This window comes from Artemia sp. Qi Xiang Cuo, chromosome 21, assembly GCF_049724085.1.
Source record: "Artemia sp. Qi Xiang Cuo chromosome 21, ASM4972408v1, whole genome shotgun sequence".
Classification (NCBI taxonomy): Eukaryota; Metazoa; Arthropoda; class Branchiopoda; order Anostraca; family Artemiidae; genus Artemia; species Artemia sp. Qi Xiang Cuo.
In genome coordinates, this window is record NC_142814.1 from 38,325,490 (window position 1) to 38,348,236 (window position 22,747).

At 34.8% G+C, this 22,747-nt stretch overlaps 1 protein-coding gene across 1 annotated transcript in view; it reads left to right on the plus strand.

Moving 5' to 3' along the window:
* The window catches only part of LOC148939517 (sodium channel protein para-like), a 352,192-nt gene that overhangs the window by 21,957 nt on the left and 307,488 nt on the right, over positions 1-22,747 (plus strand). Inside the window, 1 exon segment of the mRNA XM_089106716.1 lies at positions 9,840-9,995. Within this exon segment, the coding sequence (XP_088962842.1) occupies positions 9,840-9,995 (156 nt within the window).

Below are 22,747 nucleotides of genomic sequence, written 5' to 3' on the forward strand. Positions count from 1 at the left end.
GTCTTATTGGCAACCAGGATACGAACATTGAGTTTTGATTTAATTTTAAAGCAACATTTAATTTTTTAAACATAATGTGCAAATTACATAATTGTGGGGGGTTGACCAACCTAACAACCTAGAGTTATAGTTACTAGACCGTTTAGCTATGCTGAACAAAATGGCTTTCTTAAAGTTTTGACTTGAAGTGTCTGGAAAATTTTGAGCTATAGAGGAGGGCTGACTACCCTCCAATCACTTTTGACTCTTCAGAGGGCACTAGAACTTTTAATTTTCGATCAAATTAGCTTCTTTAAAATATCAATGATATTACTAGATATGATAGAGCATCACTGCCTATGTCCTTATGTGCCCTATATTGCTTATATTTCCTTTTAATACCTGCATGGATATTGTCGTTTCGTTTAATTGAAACCCTTCATAAACTTTCCCTGAAAAATTCAATTTAATACCATTAGTGTTGCTAGTTAAAGTAACCATAAAAGCAGCATTAAATTGTATACACACAGTGTATACAACCTATGAAGGTATGAAGGTGAAATTTTCAGAGAATGCTTCTGTTGTACGGATGGCAACCTGCTATCCGTATGCAGGTTGTCAAAAGGGGATATCAGCAATATCTTAGGAACAGTCTCGTGTGTGAGATTAAAAGTTACAACACTGGTTGAGGGACTTTTGAACTAACGGAAAGACAAAATTTGCATCAAAATACTACTGCTTCTGCTTCTTACAACAAATACTAATGCTGCTTTATTACTGCTACTAAAGGTAGGACTACAACTGCTAACTTTACTCCTACTGCTACTACTGTAAGTAGGCCTACTGGTGGTACTAATAAACCTAAGGGTATTGAGGCAAAAATTTTGGGCAGTATTGTAGCTGTATTGCAATAAATAGAAACACACAAGGATCTTATATGCCCCAGGGCATCCCTTAGAACTTTTAGAGCCGTAGAGGTGGGGGGTGTCTTCCTCAGAGACTAAATTCCGAAACCTTCGACTACGGTGAATAAAATTATTAACTCCAAATTTTGATTAGAGGCGTTAGGGGAAATGATGAACTTGGAAGGGGGCTGGTTGCTCTCAAGTCACTTTGACTCTTAAATAGGGCGTTATAACTTCAAATTTCCAATCAAATAAGCGCGATCTGAAGTTTATAAAATCACTCATTCAATAAATACCATATACGCCCTCGTGACATACCTTGTAACCCTATCCCCAGGGCGCTGGGGGGTTGTGCCACCCCTAGATACATTATTATATCTTCTTTGGATTATTTTGATTAAAATCACTATCTCATAATGTCAATCAGATGCACTTGGTGAAAAGCGGAGTTGTAGGGGAAGGGGGTCTAAATACCCTCCATTACTTTTGACGCTTCAAAACGAACTAGAACTTCCAATTTACAACCAAATGAGCCTCTTCTAGAGTCAAACAACCATCCATTCCATAAGAACCTTAAATGCCCCGTGGCATAACTTATAACCCTCGTCCTTAGCCTCTGGTGTTTTTTTCAGCCCCAAAAGCGTTTTTATACAATCTTTAGAGTATTTTGAATAAAATAACTGTTTCAAAATTTTCTATTCGATGCATTTCGGCAAAACACGACGGGTTGAGGGAGGGGGGAACTGCCTTCCGATCAGTTTGGCTCTTCAAAAGGGCACCATAAATTCAGATTACCAATCCAATGAGTCCTCTCCTAAGTATATACAACCTGACTTGACTTACTTGACTTAAGGCTCCTGCTGGTGGTCTAGCGTAGAGAGAGATGTGACTCTTTGCCTCCATTCCGAACAGTCTGTTCGTGTTCGCCCATCGCTGCTATACCATGTTGGCTTATAGATGTCTTTCATGAGGTGTTGGCAATGACCAATTCGTGCATAGCACACAGCTGGAGGAGTCGGGTCCCATTATCATTCAACGAGTCAGGGGTAACCGGTCGAACTACAGATCTAAAAGCTCCGCTGGGATTTGATACACTCGCATTGAAATCGCCCACCACAGCCAAAACATCGTATAGAAATCCGGGACAGAGCAGATGTCAGAGCTGAGTAGAAATTGTCTTTTTCGACCTCTGGGAAGACATTCGTTGGTGCGTAGCACGCAATAACCGACATCTTCCCATGCTTGTGAGTGAAGTGAGCAGTGAGTAGTCTATCCGATATTGGGTTGTGGGATATGAGGCATTTCTTTGCCTTCTTATTTAGGAGGAGGCCTACACCGCTACTTCTACTGGAGGTTTGCCCTGATCAAATCATCCCGTGACCTGTACTGGCGATTTCTTCATCGCCTGTTCCCGCCAAGTGTGTTTCTGTCATTCCAGGTATGTCAATCCCACATCTTAACATCTCCAACCCTAGAAGGTCTTTGGATCCCCGCTTATTCATGGTTAAAACATTCCAGGTGGCTATTCTCAACCCACCTTGGTCAGTAAGGTTCAAAGGATGTCAAGGGACGTGCTGAGGTCGTAATAAATGAAAACCAATAAGATCCGATGCTTGAGTTTTATTTCTTTTCGTTGCAATTATTTTCAGGAGAAGGGTCGCAAGCCTAACGGTCCCTAGGCCTGGGATCTGATTAAGAAACCCTGGAGTGGGCTCCACCCGCATCCATGAGTTTCAGGCGGCCTTATTCGGAGCGATTAGTTAGGGGTTTAAGCCCCATATCCAGTGGCACGTGGTCAGCAAACAAATTTTGCATCCTTCCAGACGAGCTCCATTCACCACCAATATAAAACCACCCTTTCTAGAAAAAACACTGTATGCCCCTGGGGCATAACTTACAACCCTTGCTCTGAGAGCTGTGGATGTGGGGGTGTCTTCTTCAAAGACATAATTCCCGGACTCTTCATCTACAATGAACAAAATTGCTATCTCCAAATTTTGATTGGATATATTTGGAGGAATTATGAGCGTGGGAGGGGGGAGGGGAGGGCTGGTTGCTCTCAAATCACTTTTGACTCTTAAAAAGGGTACTATAACTCTCCATTTCAAACCAAATGAGCCCCATCTGAAGTTTATGCGACGACTCTTTCCATAAAAACCTTATATGACCCCAAGCTGTAACTGACGACCCTATCCCCAGGGCACTGGTGGGGGGGGGTTTGTGACAACCCTATAGTCATTTTTTTAGTTTTTTGGAGTATTTTGAGCAAAATTGCTATCTAACAATATTAATCAGATTCGTTTGGTGAAGAGGGGTAGTCGGGGGGGGGGTCTAGTTGCTCTCTATCACATTTGCTTCTTAAAAGGGAACTAGAACTTGCAATTTTTAATCAAATGAGCCTCCTCTAAAGTTTATACAACCATCCCTTCCATAAAAACCTTAAGCACCCCCTGGGCATGACTTACAACCCTTGCCACTAGGCTCTGGGGTTTGTTTCAACCCCAAAAGCCTTGCTATATGATATTTAGACTCTTTTGAATAGAAAGGCTATCTCTAAAGTTCTATTAGATGTATTTCGGGACAATGCGACGTGTGTGTGTGTGGGGGGGGGAGGGTAGCTTCCTTCCTATCACTTTGATACTTAAAAAGATCAGTAGAGCTTCTGGTTATCAATCCATTGAATCGTCTCCGAAGCTTATATGTCCTCGCTTTCTATCTGTGCCCCCAGGGCATAATTTACAACCTTTGCCCTGAGGGCTAGGTGGATTTGGTATGTTCAAAGACATAATTTCCGAACCTTTAAAATACCTTGAAAGAAATAGTAATCTCAAAATTTGGACTGGAAGTGTTTGGGGAAATGATGGACGTGGGGGGAAGGGGTGGGGTCATTGCCCTCTGATCCATTTCGACTAACAAAAAGGGCACTAGTACTCCCAATTTCCGATTGAATGAGCCGTTTTTGAAGTTTCTACGACAACGCTTTCCATAAAGTCCTTATATGCCCCAAGGCTGTAACTTACAACCCTTGTCTTAAGGGCTGTGATGGGGGGATTTTTATCCTCAAAGACATAGTTTCCAGACCTTTCAACTACGTTGAACCAAATTGCTATATCAAAATTTTAATCGGAAGTCTTTGGGGAAATGACGGGCGTAGGGGATATTCTCCCTTCGATTACTTTATACTATTAAAAAGGGCACTAGCCCTCTCAATTAAAATTGGAATGAGCCATTTTTGTAGTTTCTATGACAACGCTTTCTATAAGAGCCTTATATGTCCCAGTGTATAACTTACAACCTTAGGGTCTTGGGGGGGGGGTGTTGCCATTCTCAAAGACACAATATCCGGACCTTTCAACTACGTTAAACAAAATGACTATCTCAAAATTTGGATTGGATGTGTTTGGGGAAATGGTAGGCGTGGGAGGGGAGTTAGTTGCCCTCCAATCATTTTCGACTATTAATATGGCACTAGTTCTCTCAATTTCCAATCGAGTGACTCCTTTTAAAATTTTCTACGACAACGCTTTCTATGAAAAACCTTATATGCCTCCAGGGAATAATTTACAACCCTTGCTCTGATTGCTTTAGGGGGGTTATCATCCTCAAATACACAGTCTCCAGACTTTTATACTACCTTAAACACAATGTCTATCTAAAAAAATTTGATTTTATGTGTTTGAGGAAATAGAGGGCGTGGGAGGGGGGTTATTTGCCCTCCAATCACTTTTGACTATTAAAAAGGGCGCTAGCCCCCTTCGATTTCCAATGGGACGAGTCCTTTTTGAAGTTATATGACAAATCCTTCGATACGAAATGCCCAGGTCTAAAATAAAAAAAAATATATATATATAAATAAATAATACATTGTGCCAACATCGTTCTTTACTTTGGCAGCGCTATTGCGCTGCCTCAGATCTATAAATGCAGCCTTTACTTGAAATCGAAATGTTATCAATAGTTCTAGCTTCTACTGCGAAACTTATCAAACAAACATATCCAACGTTGGGCTAGAACCGGAAACCTTGTGATAAATAGTGCAATTGATCACACGTTCTGCTTACCGAGTTAGGGGGGTTGATGAAATGGCTTCGCAACTGTACAAGTAAAATATTTCCTATAAGAAAGTTTTATTTATATTTTGTCAGGACGGTCAGTTATTATATTGGCTTGCGTGGAACTTATAAGGTAGTGCAGTTTCAGAGTGGGCTATTAATGTCTTCCTCCCTCTTTGTACACACCTAAGCCAAAATACTAATTTCATTAAGGATTCTAGTAATCTAAGTTTCTAGGAGACTTGGCAATTAGAGACGATGGATTACATCTTTTGTATATTCTCGGTCTCTAAGACAACGGACATTGGGCACCACAGAAAATGTCAAACATTCCAAACTTAAAACGAACAGCAATTATTAAGTATATGAGGTGGTTTTCTCCTCCTCAACACATCGCTCTTTACGCTAATGGTTTTTTGTACTATAAAGAAAAAAATTTCTTATTGTTCTAATTAAACGAAAATTGTGTTTCAGGAGTCGTTCTGAAAGAACTGAGACAGAATTCAAACTTTAGAGTAAAGAGCGAGATGTTGAAGAGGAGCAACCCCTTCGTTTTAAGTTTTAATGTTGCTCCTTACTTGCAGTTGAAAAAACTTTTTTTTTTATTTAATTTCTGATCGTTTTGAAATAATGCCAGGAAATCTGGCTCCACCTCCACCGAAATATCCCTCCTTCCCATAAACATATTCTCAAGACAGTTCAATCCCAGTGAAAATTTACCCCTGACAATCAACCTTAACATCTCCACACGTAAAATTGAGTCGGCAGAGAGAAATCAAGACCTAAGAAGAATTTCGCATAGGAATTTTGACAAATTCCCCCAGTGTAAAATTACCGCTGAAAAATTCACGCCCTGGAAAATTCCCTCACCGTGGAAAATTATCTCCGTGAAAAATCACATCAGCAGAATATCCACACACACCCCTGTCCGAAAAATGAATGCATACTTCCCAGTAACAATTATTAAACGTAAATAATGGGCAAACTTTGTAACATAAAGACCTTTCCCCAGGGGCTATGGGGCCCATGTTATCTTCAAAGGCCTAGTTATTTGGCTTTTCAACTATCCTAAACAAAATTTTGATTTGACGATTTTGAAAAAAGGGCCTGGGATAACTTTTATATTTGAAATCAGTATAATAACAAATTCGTTTGATATTTCTATTTGTATCAAAATTCCGTCTTTTAGAGTTTCAGTTACTATTGAGCAGGGTCGCTCCTTACTTACAGTTCGTTAACACGAATTGTTTGATAATAGTGGAAAAATCAGAATAAGGTTAAGATTATCGAATAACATCAACATATAGATCTTTGTAACGATCTGTTCATAAGGAGTGACTAATTCTAACAATAACCAAAAATCTAAGAAAAAAAAGGTTGGATGATACTATATACGTTAAAGAAATACTAATCGTGTGGAAACCAAAAAAAAAGTCTTTGGAGGTGCAGAACGAGTGGCATTTCCGAGCCGAAACACGGTGAACATATTCAACTTAGTTAAACGTATTAAACCTCTTAGTATGTTTAACTAAGTTTAACATGTATAAAGTGTTTCAATTAAGTTGGACATGTTTAACCAAATTAGACGTTTAACTTATAGGTTAAACATCTGAGAGGTTAAGGTTGTAAGAGTTGATTTAACATGGTTTTCTAGGAATTAAGATTTTTGTACTTTATACAAATAGAAAAAATTCACTGATTTCCATTCCTTCTTGACGCTTAGTGATTTCAGTATTAATCTCCAGGATGTAAACAGTAATATGCGTATTTCTTGTCTGATGAAAGGACTGGTGCATATGAGAGCTTAGTACTTTGTCATAGCACCAAAAACGGCTTAGTGGAGGTCTTTGCTGAACTATATGCTTTATTTTCTTTATTCACTGGGTAGAAATTATCCTAGTTTATTTCGTCGTTTTTATTTGTTCTCCGTTTTTTTCGGTCTCTTATGTTTTATACTTAACTGAGACAGCAGCAAGTTAAAATAATTCGGATGATTTCAGATAAAGCATTCAACAAAATGCACCGGCTACGAATTTTTAGGTGTATTAGGCGCAAAGACGGGAATTTGACGAGACGAGGACAATATATATCTTTGGGGAGAGATGAATATCAATGTATATCTGTGAGAAGCATTAAGAAACTCAGGACATTTTAGGGTTTCAGAGGGATCTGTTCCCCAAGGCTCCTCTGCCTAAGCCCATGAGCTATATCATATCAAATGCATAATCGAAAACACACAGTGTCACAAATTTGTACCGATTTCCTATTGTTTTTCGTTACGGCTGTCGGCTGTAGTTACAGTAAACCCAAAGCGAACATAAAACGCACGGAAATGTAGCCCAAAACGAACAGAAATTACAATTAGTAACCGAGTCAAACACAATAAACAAAAATTAACATAAGTAGTACTTACAACCCCCGTACCTTCTCAAGACCAAGACATAATTTGCAATTTACGGGGGAAAATGTGGATTGTCAGGTTAATATCCATATTTTGTTATTTATTCTTTAGAGCTTCAATTTTTTTTTATTTATGGAAGTGAAAAAATTTAAAATGTATTTTGTTTTCAGTAAAGTGCAAACTATGTTCTAGTCTTGAGAAGGCAAGGGGGTTGTCAGCCCTACCCGTGCTAATTTTTGCTCGTTTTGAGTTTGACTTGGTTGTTTATTAAATAAAAAGACAAGTTTTTTAAACTGAAAGTAAGGAGCGACATTAAAACTTAAAACGAACAGAAATTATTCCGTATATGAAAGGGGCTGTCCCCTCCTCAACGCCGCGCTCTTTACGCTCAAGTTTTTTATTGTTTTAAAAAATAATGTTGTGAGACAGAGTCAAACTTTAGCGTTAAGAGCGAGGCGTTGAGGAGGGGACAGCCCATTTAGCCCATTTTTAGGAAAATTTCCCATTTTAGTAGATAGGAGCTTGAAACCTCTACAGTAGGGTTCTCTGATATGCTGAATATGATGGTGTGTTTTTCATTAAGGTTCTATCACTTTTAGAGGGTCTTTCCCTCTTTTTTCGAAAATCAGCCAAATTTTCTCAGACGCTTAACTTTTGATGGGTAAGACTAAACTTGATGAAACTTATATATTTGAACTCAGCATCAAAATATGATTCTTTTCATGTATCTATTGGTATCAAAATTCCGTTTCTTAGAGTTGCTGTTTCCATCGAGCCGGGTCACTCCTTACTTACAGTTCGTTACCACGAACTGTTTGATTTTAACATCTGTTCTTTTTGAGTTTCATGTATTTATTGATGGTGATTTGTGGTATTTTTACGCCTGGAAGATTATTTGACTTTAGTTCTGTTCATTTTTGTTTTGATGGAACTTTTTACTTTTCTTTGAAAAACTTGTTTTGTGGAATGTATTTTTTTAGATTAAACACTAAAAGACCGATTTTATGGATTTATGAATTGTTATTAAAACAAATGTTGCTAGAGTTTCGGTTACTATTGGCATATTCCTGCCTCTCCTTTTAATATTTACTTACTGCCTCTTAATATTTATTTTTATATTTATTATTTATTATTTTATATTTATATTTATTATTCATATATTTTTATATATTTATTATATATATATATATATTTATATATTTTTATATAAAAATTATATATTTTTATATTGTATATTATATATTATATTATATATATATTATATTATATATTATATATTATTATATATATTATATTATATATATATATATATATATATATATATATATATATATATATATATATATATATATATATATATATATATATATATATATATATATATATATATATATATATATATATATATATATATATATATATATATATATATATATATATATATTATATATTATATATATATATATATATATATATTATTATATAATATATTATATATTATATTATTTTTAAATTATATATTTATATATATAAATTATATATTTTTATATATATTTATATATATTTATATATTTATTATATATATATATATATATATATATATATATATATATATATATATATATATATATATATATATATATATATATATATATATATATATATATATATATATATATATATATATATATATATATATATATATATATATATATATATATATATATATATATATATATATATATATATATTATTATATATTATATATATATATATTATTTATATATTTATTTAATATTTATTATTTTATATTATTATATATTTATATATTTATTATTTTATATATTATTATATATTATTTATATATTATTATATATTATTTATATATATATATATATATATATATATATATATATATATATATATATATATATATATATATATATATATATATATATATATATATATATATATATATATATATTTATATATATATATTTATTATTTTATATTATTATTTATTTTTATATTATTATTTTAATAATATTTAATTACTGCCTCTTAATATTTCTTTATTTCCATTGATGTACTAAGTTACGTTGCTATCTTGTCATTCTCCAGCAACTAGTTAGGACAGTGGGAATCTGTATGAAATATCTTCCATTTTATTTGCTACAATTTGATTTGCCTTATATTAATTTTTGGAGTAAAAAAGCTGGATTTGTGTTCATTAAGTGTAGTTTCTTGTAAATGAAACATATTTTGTAGAAAGGACTGTTTGCTCGAAAAATTGAAATTGTACAATCAAAAAACATAGACTTATTTGTCAACTTTCTCGCTCTTTGTTAAATGTCGTTTAACAAACCACCTTTTCAATTTCCTGCTGCTTAAAATTCATACATACAAACACAAATTTCAGGATGTGTCGGCTGTAACATCTCAAAATTACAGAAATTTTTTTCACAAATTTACTCTGTCCTAAACCATTTTTTTCATTATTAGGGCCGTTATGATGAAGATGATGATGATGAAGGTCCACAGCCAGATTTAAATTTAGAACAGGGCATGCCCTTACCTGTTAGGTTTGCAGCTGCCTTCCCTCCAGAGTTACTAACAGTGCCTATTGAAGATATTGACCCATACTACCAAAATCAACAGGTACATATTTTATTCTTCTTTCGGAGCTGATCAATCTATTTGAAAACCTAAAGACTGATTTACTTTGTTCGAAAAACTTCTGAAGCATGGTTTGATCTATATTGAACAGCATACCCTTGAAGTTGGGCATGCAAGCGGTATATGTGCCTATTGTCCCTACCTCTCTCTTGAAATCCAGAGATTCTTACGATTTTACCTACGTTTCTTACATTTTCAGCGCACTTTACTCATTTTTGGCGCCTTTCAAATATTGTCTATTCCCCTCTAATGTTTCGCCCCTCAAAATTAAAACATGTATCAAAAACTAAAATAATTAATATACCAGGTTAATTCATAATTAATTCAGTTTTTGTATTTTTAGTAATACCGTGGTATTTTCTATCCTATTATACAATTAAATAAAAAAAGAAACAAGTTTTTTAAACTGAAAGTAAGGAGCGACATTAAGACTTCAAACGAACAGAAATTATTCTGTACATGAAAGGGGCTGTCCCCTCCTCAACGCCTCGCTCTTTACGCTAAAGTTTTTTATTGTTTTAAAAAATAAAGTTTTGAGACAGAGTCAAACTTTAGCGTAAAGAGCGAGGCGTTGAGGAGGGTACAGCCCCTTTCATATACAGAATAATTTCTGTTCGTTTTAAGTTTTAATGTCGCTCCTAACTTTCAGTTTAAAAAACTTGTTTTTTTATTTAATTTCTGATCGTTTTTTAGTTAATGCAGCTTTTATTTTGGCTCAACGTCATTGAATAAGTAAACAAAAGTTGCATAAAAATTTTACTCTTCTTTTGCTAAATGGCTGTCTCTAAGTTTGGTTCTGACGTAATTTACAAATTAACTTACGAAACGAACTTCTATATTCGTATATTTTTTTTCTGGCAAAAAATACAAAATTGCAGATTTTTGCAGATATGAGCTTGAAACCTATGCAATAGGGTTTTCTGATACGCTGAATCTGACGGTGTGATTTTCATTAAAATTCTTTCACTTGTAGTGGATGTTTCCCCCCTCTTTAAAAAATCCGGTAAATATTCTCAGGCTCGTAGCCTTTGATGAGTAATACTAAACTTAATAAAATTCATATATTTAGACTCAGCATTATAAGCCCATTCTTTTGATAAATTTATTGACATCAAAATTCCGTTTTTATAAGTTTCGATTACTATTGAGCCGTATCGCTTGTTTTTTTATTGTGTTTTTTTATTACGTATATGTTAATACGTACATGAGGGGCCTCTCCCCTTAGTCAATTCCATGCTATTTACGTCAAAAGTTAAAATTTCGTTTAATTCACAAACCCCTGAATCACAAAGGCCGTTTAATTAGAATAGACAGCTCTTTTGAAAGCACTAAAGAAAAATGTAGCGTAAAGAGCAAGGTATTGACTTGGGGTGAACCCCCCTTATATACGTAATAATTTCTGTTCGTTTTAAGTTCTAATGTTGCTTCTTACTTTCAGTTGAAAAAACTTATTTTTTAAAATCTAATTTCTGATCATTTTTTAAATAATGCTTGGAAATCCAGCGCCCCCTTCATAAAAATATCCCTTACCCCAAAGAAACATTCTCCATGGAAAGGTTTTCCTGAGTAACCCCTCCTCCAGCCCCCCCCCCTCACCAGAAAAAAATCCTTCCTGAAAATGTCTGTATAATTCCCAATAACCAATACAATATGTAAGCAATGGGCAAAGTTCATAACTTGTAGCCCTTCCCCTGGGAACTGTGGGGGATTAAGTCATCCTAAAAGACATATTATTAGATGTTCGACTATGCTGAACAAAATGGCTATCTCAAAGTTTTAATTGCGTGTCTTTGGGAAAAAAATGAGCGTGGGAGGGAGCCTAGTTGCCCTCCATTTTTTTTGGTCACTTAAAATGGGCACTAGAAATTTTAATTTCTATTCTAATGAGCCCTCCTACGATATTCTAGAACCACTGGGTCAATAAGATTACCCCTGGGGAAAAGAAAAAAAAACAAATAAACACGCATCCGTGATCTATCTTCTTGCAAAAAATGGAAAATTCCACATTTTTGTAGATATGAGCTTGAAACCTCTACAGTAGGCTTCTCTGATACGTTGAATATGATGGTGTGATTTTTATTAAGGTTCTATAACTTTAGGGGGTGTTTTCCCTTTTTATCGAAAATAAGGTACATATTATCAGGCGTGTAACTTTTTATGGGTAAGATTAAACTTGATGAAACTTATGTATTTGAAATCACAATTAAAACCTGATTCTTTTGATGTATCTATTGGTATTAAAATTCCGTTTTTTAGACTTTCGGTTACCATTGAGTCGGGTCGCTCCTTACTTATAGTTCGTTACCCCGAACTGTTTGATTGTAATTTCTTCTTTGTAATCACTATTGCAATAAATCTAATATTAACTAAAAAACATTTCAAAAAAGTCCAAATAACGTTGGACAATCATTGTATTTAAGATCCAGGGCCGTTTCCAGGGAGCCTAAGCGCTTTATCCCCCCCCCCCCCAAATTTATATATAAAACATTTTTGCTGCATTTCCTGAAGTTTCATTTGTAAGCCTCCCCCAAACAAAAATCACGGATACGCTCTTGATAAGATGCCTATTCAAATATAAGTATTTCCTATTTCAAATTTAAATAAAAATTGGGAAGACTTACTCGAGAATTACTCAAATGATATTTAAATGTCAGTAAATACTATGTTCAAAGAATATAGATTTTTATACAGTTTTCTGACATCTTTTTTATTCAAATAATTTCTAGTTAATTTGCTTATCTCGCCGTGGGATTTTTTCCCCAATTTTACCATTGTAATTTCTTCTTTGGATCGCCACTGCAATAAATCTAATACTAACTAAAGTACAATTCAAACAAAGTAAGAGAATATATATCTAAAAAAAATAATTCGAAAATCAATTTTTCGATATTCAAATAATATTCAAATCAAAGCTGGGAAGAACTGCTCGAGGATTGCACTGATGTTAAAGGGGAGTTGCTCTCTTTCTGTCTCATCGCATCAAAAAGAAAACATTTTGTTTTTAGTTTCTATCAGTGGTGCAGAAAGAGAGGCTAACCTTTTAAGTTTTGTTGAAAGTATTGATCCAATGCAGATAATACAACAAGAAACCTCGCCCTTAATATAAAACTGAATTCGAATGTGAATTTCCTCGATTGCTATTTTAACGAAACAGGGATTTTTGTTTCCTCTGCAAAAATAAAAGTGTTGACAGTATATGTATCTTTTTTTAGAGAGAGAGAAATAACTTAATTAATGCACTAAAAAGAAAAACATTTATTTGTAAAACCCTTGAAGCAGAAATGTGCGCAAGAAAGCTGGGGATCACCCTTTGCTGCAAAAGCCGCTCAGCACGATCATCAAACTTTGCGTCCAACGTAACGCCGAGTATGCCCGCTATATGCTGGTGCTCCAAAAACGTCGTTGGCATCACTCCAGAAGATAGAGTACGGCTAGCAGAGTAGGTTTTTTCATTCCCCATGACTGTCTCCAGTTTGTTAATGAGATGTTTGATGTAGCGTCGATGGCTTTTCTGGAGCTTTCTCATATTGCGCCTCCCATTGTCCAACAGTCAAGACAGACACAAAGGCTCACAGCTCGGTCCAAAGAACGGTCCAAAATAAAATATCAGAGGCAAAGCGTTGCTTATAGTAAAGGCCATACGGCTGAGGCTCCAATGTTTTATTATTATTATTTTTTTTCCAAGAGCCACTTCATATAGAAGGGGTCCATGTATTAACTTCAGAGGGGGCTTATTTGATTTGAAATCGAGAGCTCTAGTGCCGGTTTTAAGAGTCAAAAGTGACCGGAGGGCAACTAGCCCCCCTCTCATGCCCTTTTATCCCAAATACATCCGATAACAATTTTGAGATAGCCATTTTGTTAAAAATGAATTAAAAAATTTTCCGAAAAATAAGTTTTCAAAGAAAAGTAAAGGCCTTTTTAAACTTCAGCTCATCAGATATAAATACCTGTCAAAATTCAAACTCAAAACGACCAGAAATTACTATTAAAGAATAAATGAAACCCGAAACGAACAGAAATTAAATAGACAAGTATAGCAAAAAAAAAAAAATACAACAAGTAATAATATAAATGAATAAATAGGTCTTAAAGGGAGTAATACTTAGATTGAATATGAAAATCAAACTTAAAACGAAAACAAATATTTTACTATTGAAGTATAAATGAAACTTAAAACGAACAGAAATTAAAAAAAAATAATCAGTTCAAACAAACATACAACAGATATTAATGTAAATGAATAAATAAATCTTAAAATGAGTGAAACTTAAATTAAATTTGCAAATCCAGCTTGAAACGAACAAAAATCACTACAAACAAGAGTTTGGGTATCGCCTCCTTCTCTCACTGTAAAAGTCTAAAACCTGCTTCATATCCCTTTCAATGTCTTTCATAAGAACCATATACGCCCCCAGGACAACACTTAAAACGCCCACCCCCCGGGCCCTGGGGGGTTGTGTTGACACCGGAGCTTTTGTTACCTAATTTTTGAAAAATTATAAAAAAATTTGCTATCTCAAAATTTATAGCGGATGGGTTTGGGCAAAAAGGGCGTGGAGGGGGGATTGTTGCCCTTAAATCTCTTGACTCTTAAGAAGTAAACTAGAAATTTCAATTTGCAATCAAATGAGCCCTCTATGAAGTTTATACGAGCATCCCTTTCATAGAACCATACATGCTTTTAAGGCATAATTTAGAACGCCTTCCCCCGGGTCCTGAGGGGTTGTATTGACACCAGATTTATTCTTATTCGATCTTTAAACTGTTTTTAATAAAATATCTATCCCAAAATTTCCATCAAATGGGTTTGGAAAAAGAAGACATGGGGAGGGGGGCTAGTCGCCTTTGGATCTCTTTTGATTATGAAAACGTGAGCTCGAGCTTAAAATTTCCAGTCCAGTGAGCCCTCTCTGAAGTTTATACGAGGATCCCTTTCATAAGAACCATATTTGCCTCAAGGTAAAACTTACGACGCTTTCGCCCGGTCCCTGGTGGGTTGTGTCAACACCTGAGTTTTTGTTATCTGACTTTTTGACAATTTTTGACTTAATGGCTATCTCAAATTTCTATCTTATGCACTCGGAAAAAAGGGGAAAGGGAGGGGGCTAGTTACCCTCCAATCTCTTATGACTCTCAAACACTGAACTAAAACTTTCAATTTCCAATCAAATGAGCCCTCTTTAAAGTTCTCACGAGCATCCCTTTAATAAGAACCCTATATTCCCCCAGGGCATAACTTACAACTTCTATCCTCGGGTCTTGTGGGGCTGGGTCGACCCCGGAGTTTTTGTTATATGGTCTTTTAACTATTTTTTTTTCAAAATGGCTATCTCAAAGCTCTTAACAGATGGGTTTGAGAAAAAAAAGAGCGTAGAAGGGGGGCTAGGTACCCTCCAATCTCTTTTGGCTCTTAAAAAGTGAACAAGAACTTTCAATTTCCAATCAAATGAGCCCTCTTTGAAGTTTATACGAGCATTCCTTCCATAAGAACCATATATGCCCCAGGGCGTAACTTACAACACCTGCCCTCTGGGCCCTGGGGGTTTGTATCGACACCGGAGTTTTCATTATATGATTTTTGAACTATTTTTAACATAATAGCTATCTCAAAATTTTTGTCGGGTGCATTTGTGAAAAAAGGGCATGGGGAGCTGGTTACCCTCCCATATCTTTTTTACGCTTAAAAATTGAACTAGGACTTTCAATTTCCATCAAATGAGCCCTATCTGAAGTTTACACGAGCATTCCTTCCATAAGAACCATATATGCCCCCAGGGCATAACTTATAAACCTTGGCCTGAAGACTGTGGGGGGAGTGTCCTGTTTAAAGTTATAATTTTCAGAACTTTCAACTACGTTGAACAAAATGGATATCTCAAAATTTTGATTGGATATGTTTGGGGAAATGGTGGGAGTCGAAAGGTGTTAGTTGCCTTCCAATCACTTTCGACTATTAAAAAGGGTACTAGCCCTTTAAGTTTCCAATCGGATGAGCCCTTTTTGAAGTTTCTATGACAAAATTTTCTATAAGAACCTTATATGCCCCCCAGGGCATAACTTACAACTCTTGCCCTGAGGGCTGTGGGGGGGATTTCATCCTCAAAGACCTAATTTCCAGAATTTTCAATTACGTTGAACAAAATGGCTATCTCAACATTGTGATTGGATGTTTTTGGGGAAAAGTTGGGCGTGAGAATGGGGTTTGTTACCCCCCAATCACTTCGGACAATTAAAAAGGGCACTAGCCCTTTGAATTTCCTATCAAATGAGCCCTTTTTAAAGTTTTTACGACAAAATTTTCTATAAAAAGCTTATATGCCCCGGGGTATAACTTACAACCCTTGTCCTGAGGGCAGTGGGGGGGGGAGGAGTTTCTTCCTCAAAAACATAATTTTTTTATCTGGAAATCAACTACGTAGAACAAAATGGCTGTCTCGACATTTTGATTGGATGTGTTTGGGGAAATTGTGTGCGTGGAAGAGATGTTAATTGCCTTTCAATCACTTTGACGTTTGAAAATAACTGTATTGACATTTACTATATCGAAATTTACTTTTCTCGAAATTGTACTGCCTTCAATAATAATAATAATAATAATAATAAATAATTTAAAAATAATATCATTTTGATATGCTGCTAAGTTAGTATTTAATAAATTGCAGGTGATAATAGCGGTTGGCAACCTCTGATTACGGATCATGCAAAAAAAAATCCAAATTTTCTTATTAAAATAAAAACAAAAAAAATAAACAAAATAATAACAACATTTTTCTTTTTTGTGTATGCTGCCAAATCAAAATTTCGGGAAGCAAAGGTTACAAAATACTACAGGTTTACTGCAGATAGTGACACTGGGCGGCAACTCTGCCTACTGTTTTGATAATATCTATTCAAGTACATTACACGTGGGGGAAACATAGCTTGCCGACAGTTCCTTGTCAGTTTCCATGGGAACTTCAGAAACACTTGAGTCGGTATGCCGTTAGCAAATTTTGATCGATTCATCTGAAAACAAAAACTCGAAACGAAAACTCTTCTTATCCATGCGACAAAACAAAAACGGTTTTAGAAATTGGACTTAATCAATTTGAAAGTTTCCAATAGTGTGATTAGAGGTTGGCGTTGGAGAGGAATTAGAAAACAGGCACTTCGCATTTCTTGATTGCCTGTTTGACATTCATCAAAATTGCCCATCATACATCACTCTGATGCTAGGATCAATTAAACATATTTACCTAAATAATTTGTTGTTAAATGTTTACTTGACAACAAAATTATATAGATTTAATTCTGGAAAGACAGATTGATCTTAGAAATTATTGAATTGAAAGACGAAACAAAAAACAACTAGTTTATTCAAACGAAAGTAGAAAGAGATGATAACAATAATAGTAACTTACTTGCTTTAAAAGCCCTAGAACCATGACAAAAATTGAATTTTAGTTAACGTAAACAAGTATGACATATACATTATATAAACAAAAAAATGGTACTGTTGTACTAAACGGACTCTTTTATATAGTGCTAGTTTGGTTACTGCTAATGAAATAAAATAAAATAGGATGAATATATAAAAGTTTAGAAACGAATTTGGGATGTACATTTACACTTTAAGGGGGGGGGGTTTGGGGGCAAAGCATATCATATATTAAATACTTAATCTAACCGCAACTACGTACCTCCCCCCCCTAACCCCCCAAATACAACAATTTAGATACCGTTCGCGTCTTTCTTTATATCCCAGAATGCATTGTAATCCTGTTTTAATAACGCGTCTTTGTCAATTTTGTCATTGGTATGAATTGCTGCAGATAAAAGAGTCCGTTTAGTACAAGAATACCCAAAAATTACACCAATAACGGAAAGTATCTTTCTATGCTCCATTGTTCGCCCAAGAAATTGTCCTAATCTTTTCACACTTTCAAAACACTTATCCCTCACTACGCTCGCCAGCGTAGTCAGCGCCAGCCATCTTTCATCAAACCTACAATCTCCATACATTTCCATTCGTAACTCACTTAGTTCTTCGCACTCACCGATCATATGACCCACTGTTTCATCCCTATCCCCGCGCATGGGGCAAAAGAAAAGATCTTCCTGTCCCTGCCTTCTCCCTAACTATTTCCTTCTAATCCCAAGTGGTAAACTATTCACCATCAATTCAATAATGTACTTTAGCTCCTCAATTCACCTTAAAAACACCCTTAACCTCATATCTCCATTAAAATCACTTAGAGTCATAGGGAGAGGTTTCTTTTGTACTGTCAAAGTTGTACCTTTTGATTGCGTAAAATATTCTTAGGGAGACTCATCCCTGAAAGTTCCTAAGCAAGCTGATTTAAGTAGCTGTACTCGCGGAATCTTCAAAATATCTTCCCAAAACCTAATAACGTTCACTATCCCACAACTTCTTTTAAATATTAAAAGTAGGAACACACACCAGTTATCCTATATTGGAGAGGGGCTGCCACCCCCTTCAATCCCTACTCTTCTAACTAAGGTTTAACTAACGCTTAACTGAAAATATTATACCAATTATACTCAGCTTAACTGAGTACCAATTTGTAACCACAAGTGCTGTATTTACATTTTGCCTTTCAAGACAGCTGAACTAAAATTTCTATGGTTTTACGGAAATGCAAATTAATAACTAGTTCAAGTCATTGATGCAATTGAATAAAAAAACAAGTTTTTTTAAACTGAAAGTAAGGAACGAAGTTAAAAATTAAAAAGAAAAGAAATTATTCCGTATATGAAAGGGACAGTCCCCTCCTCAACGCCTCGCTCTTTACGCTAAAGTTTTTTATTTTTAAAAAAAAATAGAGTTGTGATAAAGTCAAACTTTAGCGTAGAGAGAGAGGCGTTGAGGAGGGGACAGCCCCTTTCATATACGGAATAATATCTGTTCATTTTAAGTTTCAACATCGTTCCTTACTTTCAGTTAAAAAAAACTTGTTTTTTTTATTTAATTTTTGAACGTTTTTGAATTAATGCAGGTTTTTATTTTGGCTCACCGTACATGAATAATGAAAAAAAAATTGCATATTAATTTTACTTTTATTTAGTTTAATGGCTTTTTCGAAACTTGTTTAATTTTATTTACGAACGTTTTTATTAGTAGTAAATATACATAGCTTACGAATTAAATTACGTAACGAACTTCTATATTCATAGATTTTTAATACGTATATTAGAGGGTTCGCCGCCTAGTCAATACCTTGCTCTTTAAGCTAAAGTTTGAATTTTGTTCAAATTCTTTAAAAATGACCCCTTAATCACAAAGGCCGTTAATTAGAACAAAGAGCTCTTATCAAAGTACTAAAAAATATTTGGCTTAAAGAGCAAGGTATTAACTAGGGGGTGAACCCAATCACATACGTCATATTTTCTGTTCGTTTTAAGTGTTGATGTTGCTCCTTACTTTCAGTTGAAAAACTTGTTTTTTTTTATTTAATTTCTGATTTCTGTCTTTAATAATGCTGGGTAATCCTTCACCCCCTTCATAGGAATGTCCTCTCCCCCATGAAAACTTCCTTCATGGAAAGATACTCCCATATAACCCCCGACCCCCCCCCCCATCTACCAGAGAAAATCCCCCCTGAAAATGTCTGTATACTTCCCAATAACGAATACTATATGTTAACATTGGGTAAAGTTCATAACTTTCAGCCCTCCCCCCAGGGACTTCGGGGAATTAAGTCATCCTAAAAGACATAGTTATCATATTTTCGACCATGCTGAACAAAATGGCTATCTCAAAATTTTGATCAGTTGACTTTGGGAAAAAAATTAGCGTGGGAGGGGGCCTAGTTGCCCTCCATTTTAAAAAAGGGCACTAGAAATTTTAAATTCCGTTCCGATGAGCCCTCCCACAATACTCTAGGACCACTGGATCGATACGATCACCCCTGAAAAAAAAAAAAAAAAAAAAAAAAAAAAAAAAAAAAAAAAAAAAACATGCATCCGTGATCTTTCTTCTGGCAAAAAATGCAAATTCCACATTAATGTAAATAGGTGCTTGAAACCTCTACAGTAGGGTTCTCTGATACGCTGAATATGATGGTGTAATTTTCATTAAGGTTCTTTAACTTTTAGGGGGTATTTCCCTCTTTTTTCTAAAATCAGCCAAATTTTCTCAGGCACGTAACTTTTGATAGGTAATACTAAACTTGATGATATATTTGTATATTTGACTTGTATATTTGAAATCAGCAGTAAAATCTGATTCTTTTGATGTATCTATTGGTATCAAAATCCCGTTTTTTAGAGTTTCGGTTACCATTGAGCCGGGTCGCTCCTTACTTACAGTTCGTTACCACGAACTGTTTGATGAGGTATTTTGAAAAATAATAATCACAATGCTCTGTTAAAGAATTTGCTGTTGAAGTTTTGGAGTATGACAGCTGTCCTCTTATATATGATAATTTAGGTTTGTATTATTTTCTAATTTTGTTCTTTACTTTCAATTGAAAAAATGTCTATTTAATTTGATTTCAGTGAGTTTTAAAATCATTTAAAGCTTGTTCTATGTAGTTCTCCTCCAGTAACATACTTTTTTCCATCAAACAAGACTGTATATCCTTTCAATTTTTAATTCAAATCTGAGTATGCTCAATTTCTTCCTAAAGTTTACCAGTTAGTTTTTGGGCATAGGTCTTTACCAGACAAGTGAATGATTTTTTTCGGTGAGGGGGGCATAGTAAAAAATGGATTTTTTTTAGAGTCTTAATAAGAAAAGTATATAAATTCGGAAAAATTTGTGACTTTTTGTATGGATGGGGCAGGTCTCAGGTCCCCTGCAATATTTGAACCTAGCCCTTGGATATAGTATTTGTGTTTTTTTACTTCCAAGATAGAATGAGTCCTTTGGATCCAAATATAGTTTTGTATAAAGTAAATTTGCGATCCAAATTCTTGCAAGATTTGCAATTACCTTTTTAATGCAATTAAATAAAAAAAACAAGTTTTTAAACTGAAAGTAAGGAGCGACATTAAGACTTAAAACGAACAGAAATTATTCCGTATATGAAAAGGACTGTCTCCTCCTCAACGCCTTGCTCTTTACGCTAATGTTTTTTATTGTTTTAAGAAATAGAGTTGTGAGACAGAGTCAAACTTTAGCGTAAAGAGCGAGGTGTATTGGAGGGGACAGTCCCTTTCATATACGGAATAATTTCGGTTTGTTTTAAGTCTTAATGTCGCTCCTTACTTTCAGTTTAAAAAACTTGTTTTTTTTTATTTAATTTTTGAATGTTTTTGAATAAATGCAGGTTTTGATCTTGGCTCACCGTACATGAATAATTAAAACAAAAATTTCATATTAGTTTACTTTTATTTAGTTAAATGGCTTTCTCGAAACTTGTTTAATTTTATTTACGAACGTTATTATCAGTAATAAATGTACGTAACTTACGAATTAACTTACTTAACGAACTTCTATATTCATATATTTTTAATACGTTTATTAGGGGGTTCGCCCCCTAGTCAATACCTTCCTCTTTAACCGAAAGTTCGAATTTTGTTCCAATTCTTTAAAAATGACCGCTTAATCACAAAGGCCGTTAATTAGAATAAATAGCTCTTATGAAAGTACTAAAAAATCTTTGACTTAAAGAGTAAGGCATTGACTACGGGGTGAACCCAATTATATATGTAATATTTTTTGTTCGTTTAAAGTTTGATGTTGCTGCTGTTGCAGTTGAAATACTTGTTTTTTATATTAAATTTCTGATGTTTTTTAAATAATGCTGGAAAGTCCGGTGTCCCCTTCATAGCAATGTCCCTTCCCCCATGAAAACTTCCTTCATGGAAAGATCCTCCCACATAACCCCCGACCCACCCACCCACCCCCTCTCCCCACTACCAGGAAAAATCTCCCCTGAAAACGTCTGTATACTTCCAAATAATATGTTAACATTGGGTAAAGTTCATAGCTTTCAGCCCTCCCCCCGGGAACTTCGGGGGATTAAGTCATCCTCGGGGGATAAGAACTTCGGGGGATTAAGTGATCAAATTTTGATCAGGTGACTTTGGGAAAAAAATGAGCGTGGGAGGGTGCCTAGTTGCCCTCCATTTTTTGGTCACTTAAAAAGGGCACTAGAACTTTTAATTTCCATTCCAATGAGCCCTCCCACGATATTCTAGGACCACTGGGTCGATACGATCACCACTGGAAAAAAAAACAACAAATAAACACGCACCCGTGATCTTTCTTCTGGCAAAAAATACAAATTTCCACATTTTTGTAGATGGGAGCTTGAAACCTCTACAGTAGGGTTTCTCTGATGCGTGGAATATGATGGTGTGATTTTCATTAAGGTTCTATATTTTTTAGGGGGTCTTTCCCGCTTTTTTTGAAAATCAGCCAAATTTTCTCAGGCGCCTAAATTTTGATGGGTAGGATTAAACTTGATGAAACTTATATATTTTAAATCAGCATTAAAATCTGATTCTTTTGATGTATCTATTATTATCAAAATACCGTTTTCTAGAGTTTCGGTTACCATTGAGCCGGGTCGCTCCTTACTTACAGTTCGTTACCACGAACTGTTTGATTGTTACCACGAACTGTTTGATTCCTTAGAAATTATTACCACGAACTGTTTGATTCCTTAGAAATTTACTTTTAAAAAGCATTTTCCAAAAAAAATTATCAAGAGAGAAGGAAAGAATCAAATAGAACCTAAAACGAGCAGAAATAAATTGATTCTTAAATTAGAAATTGGAAATAA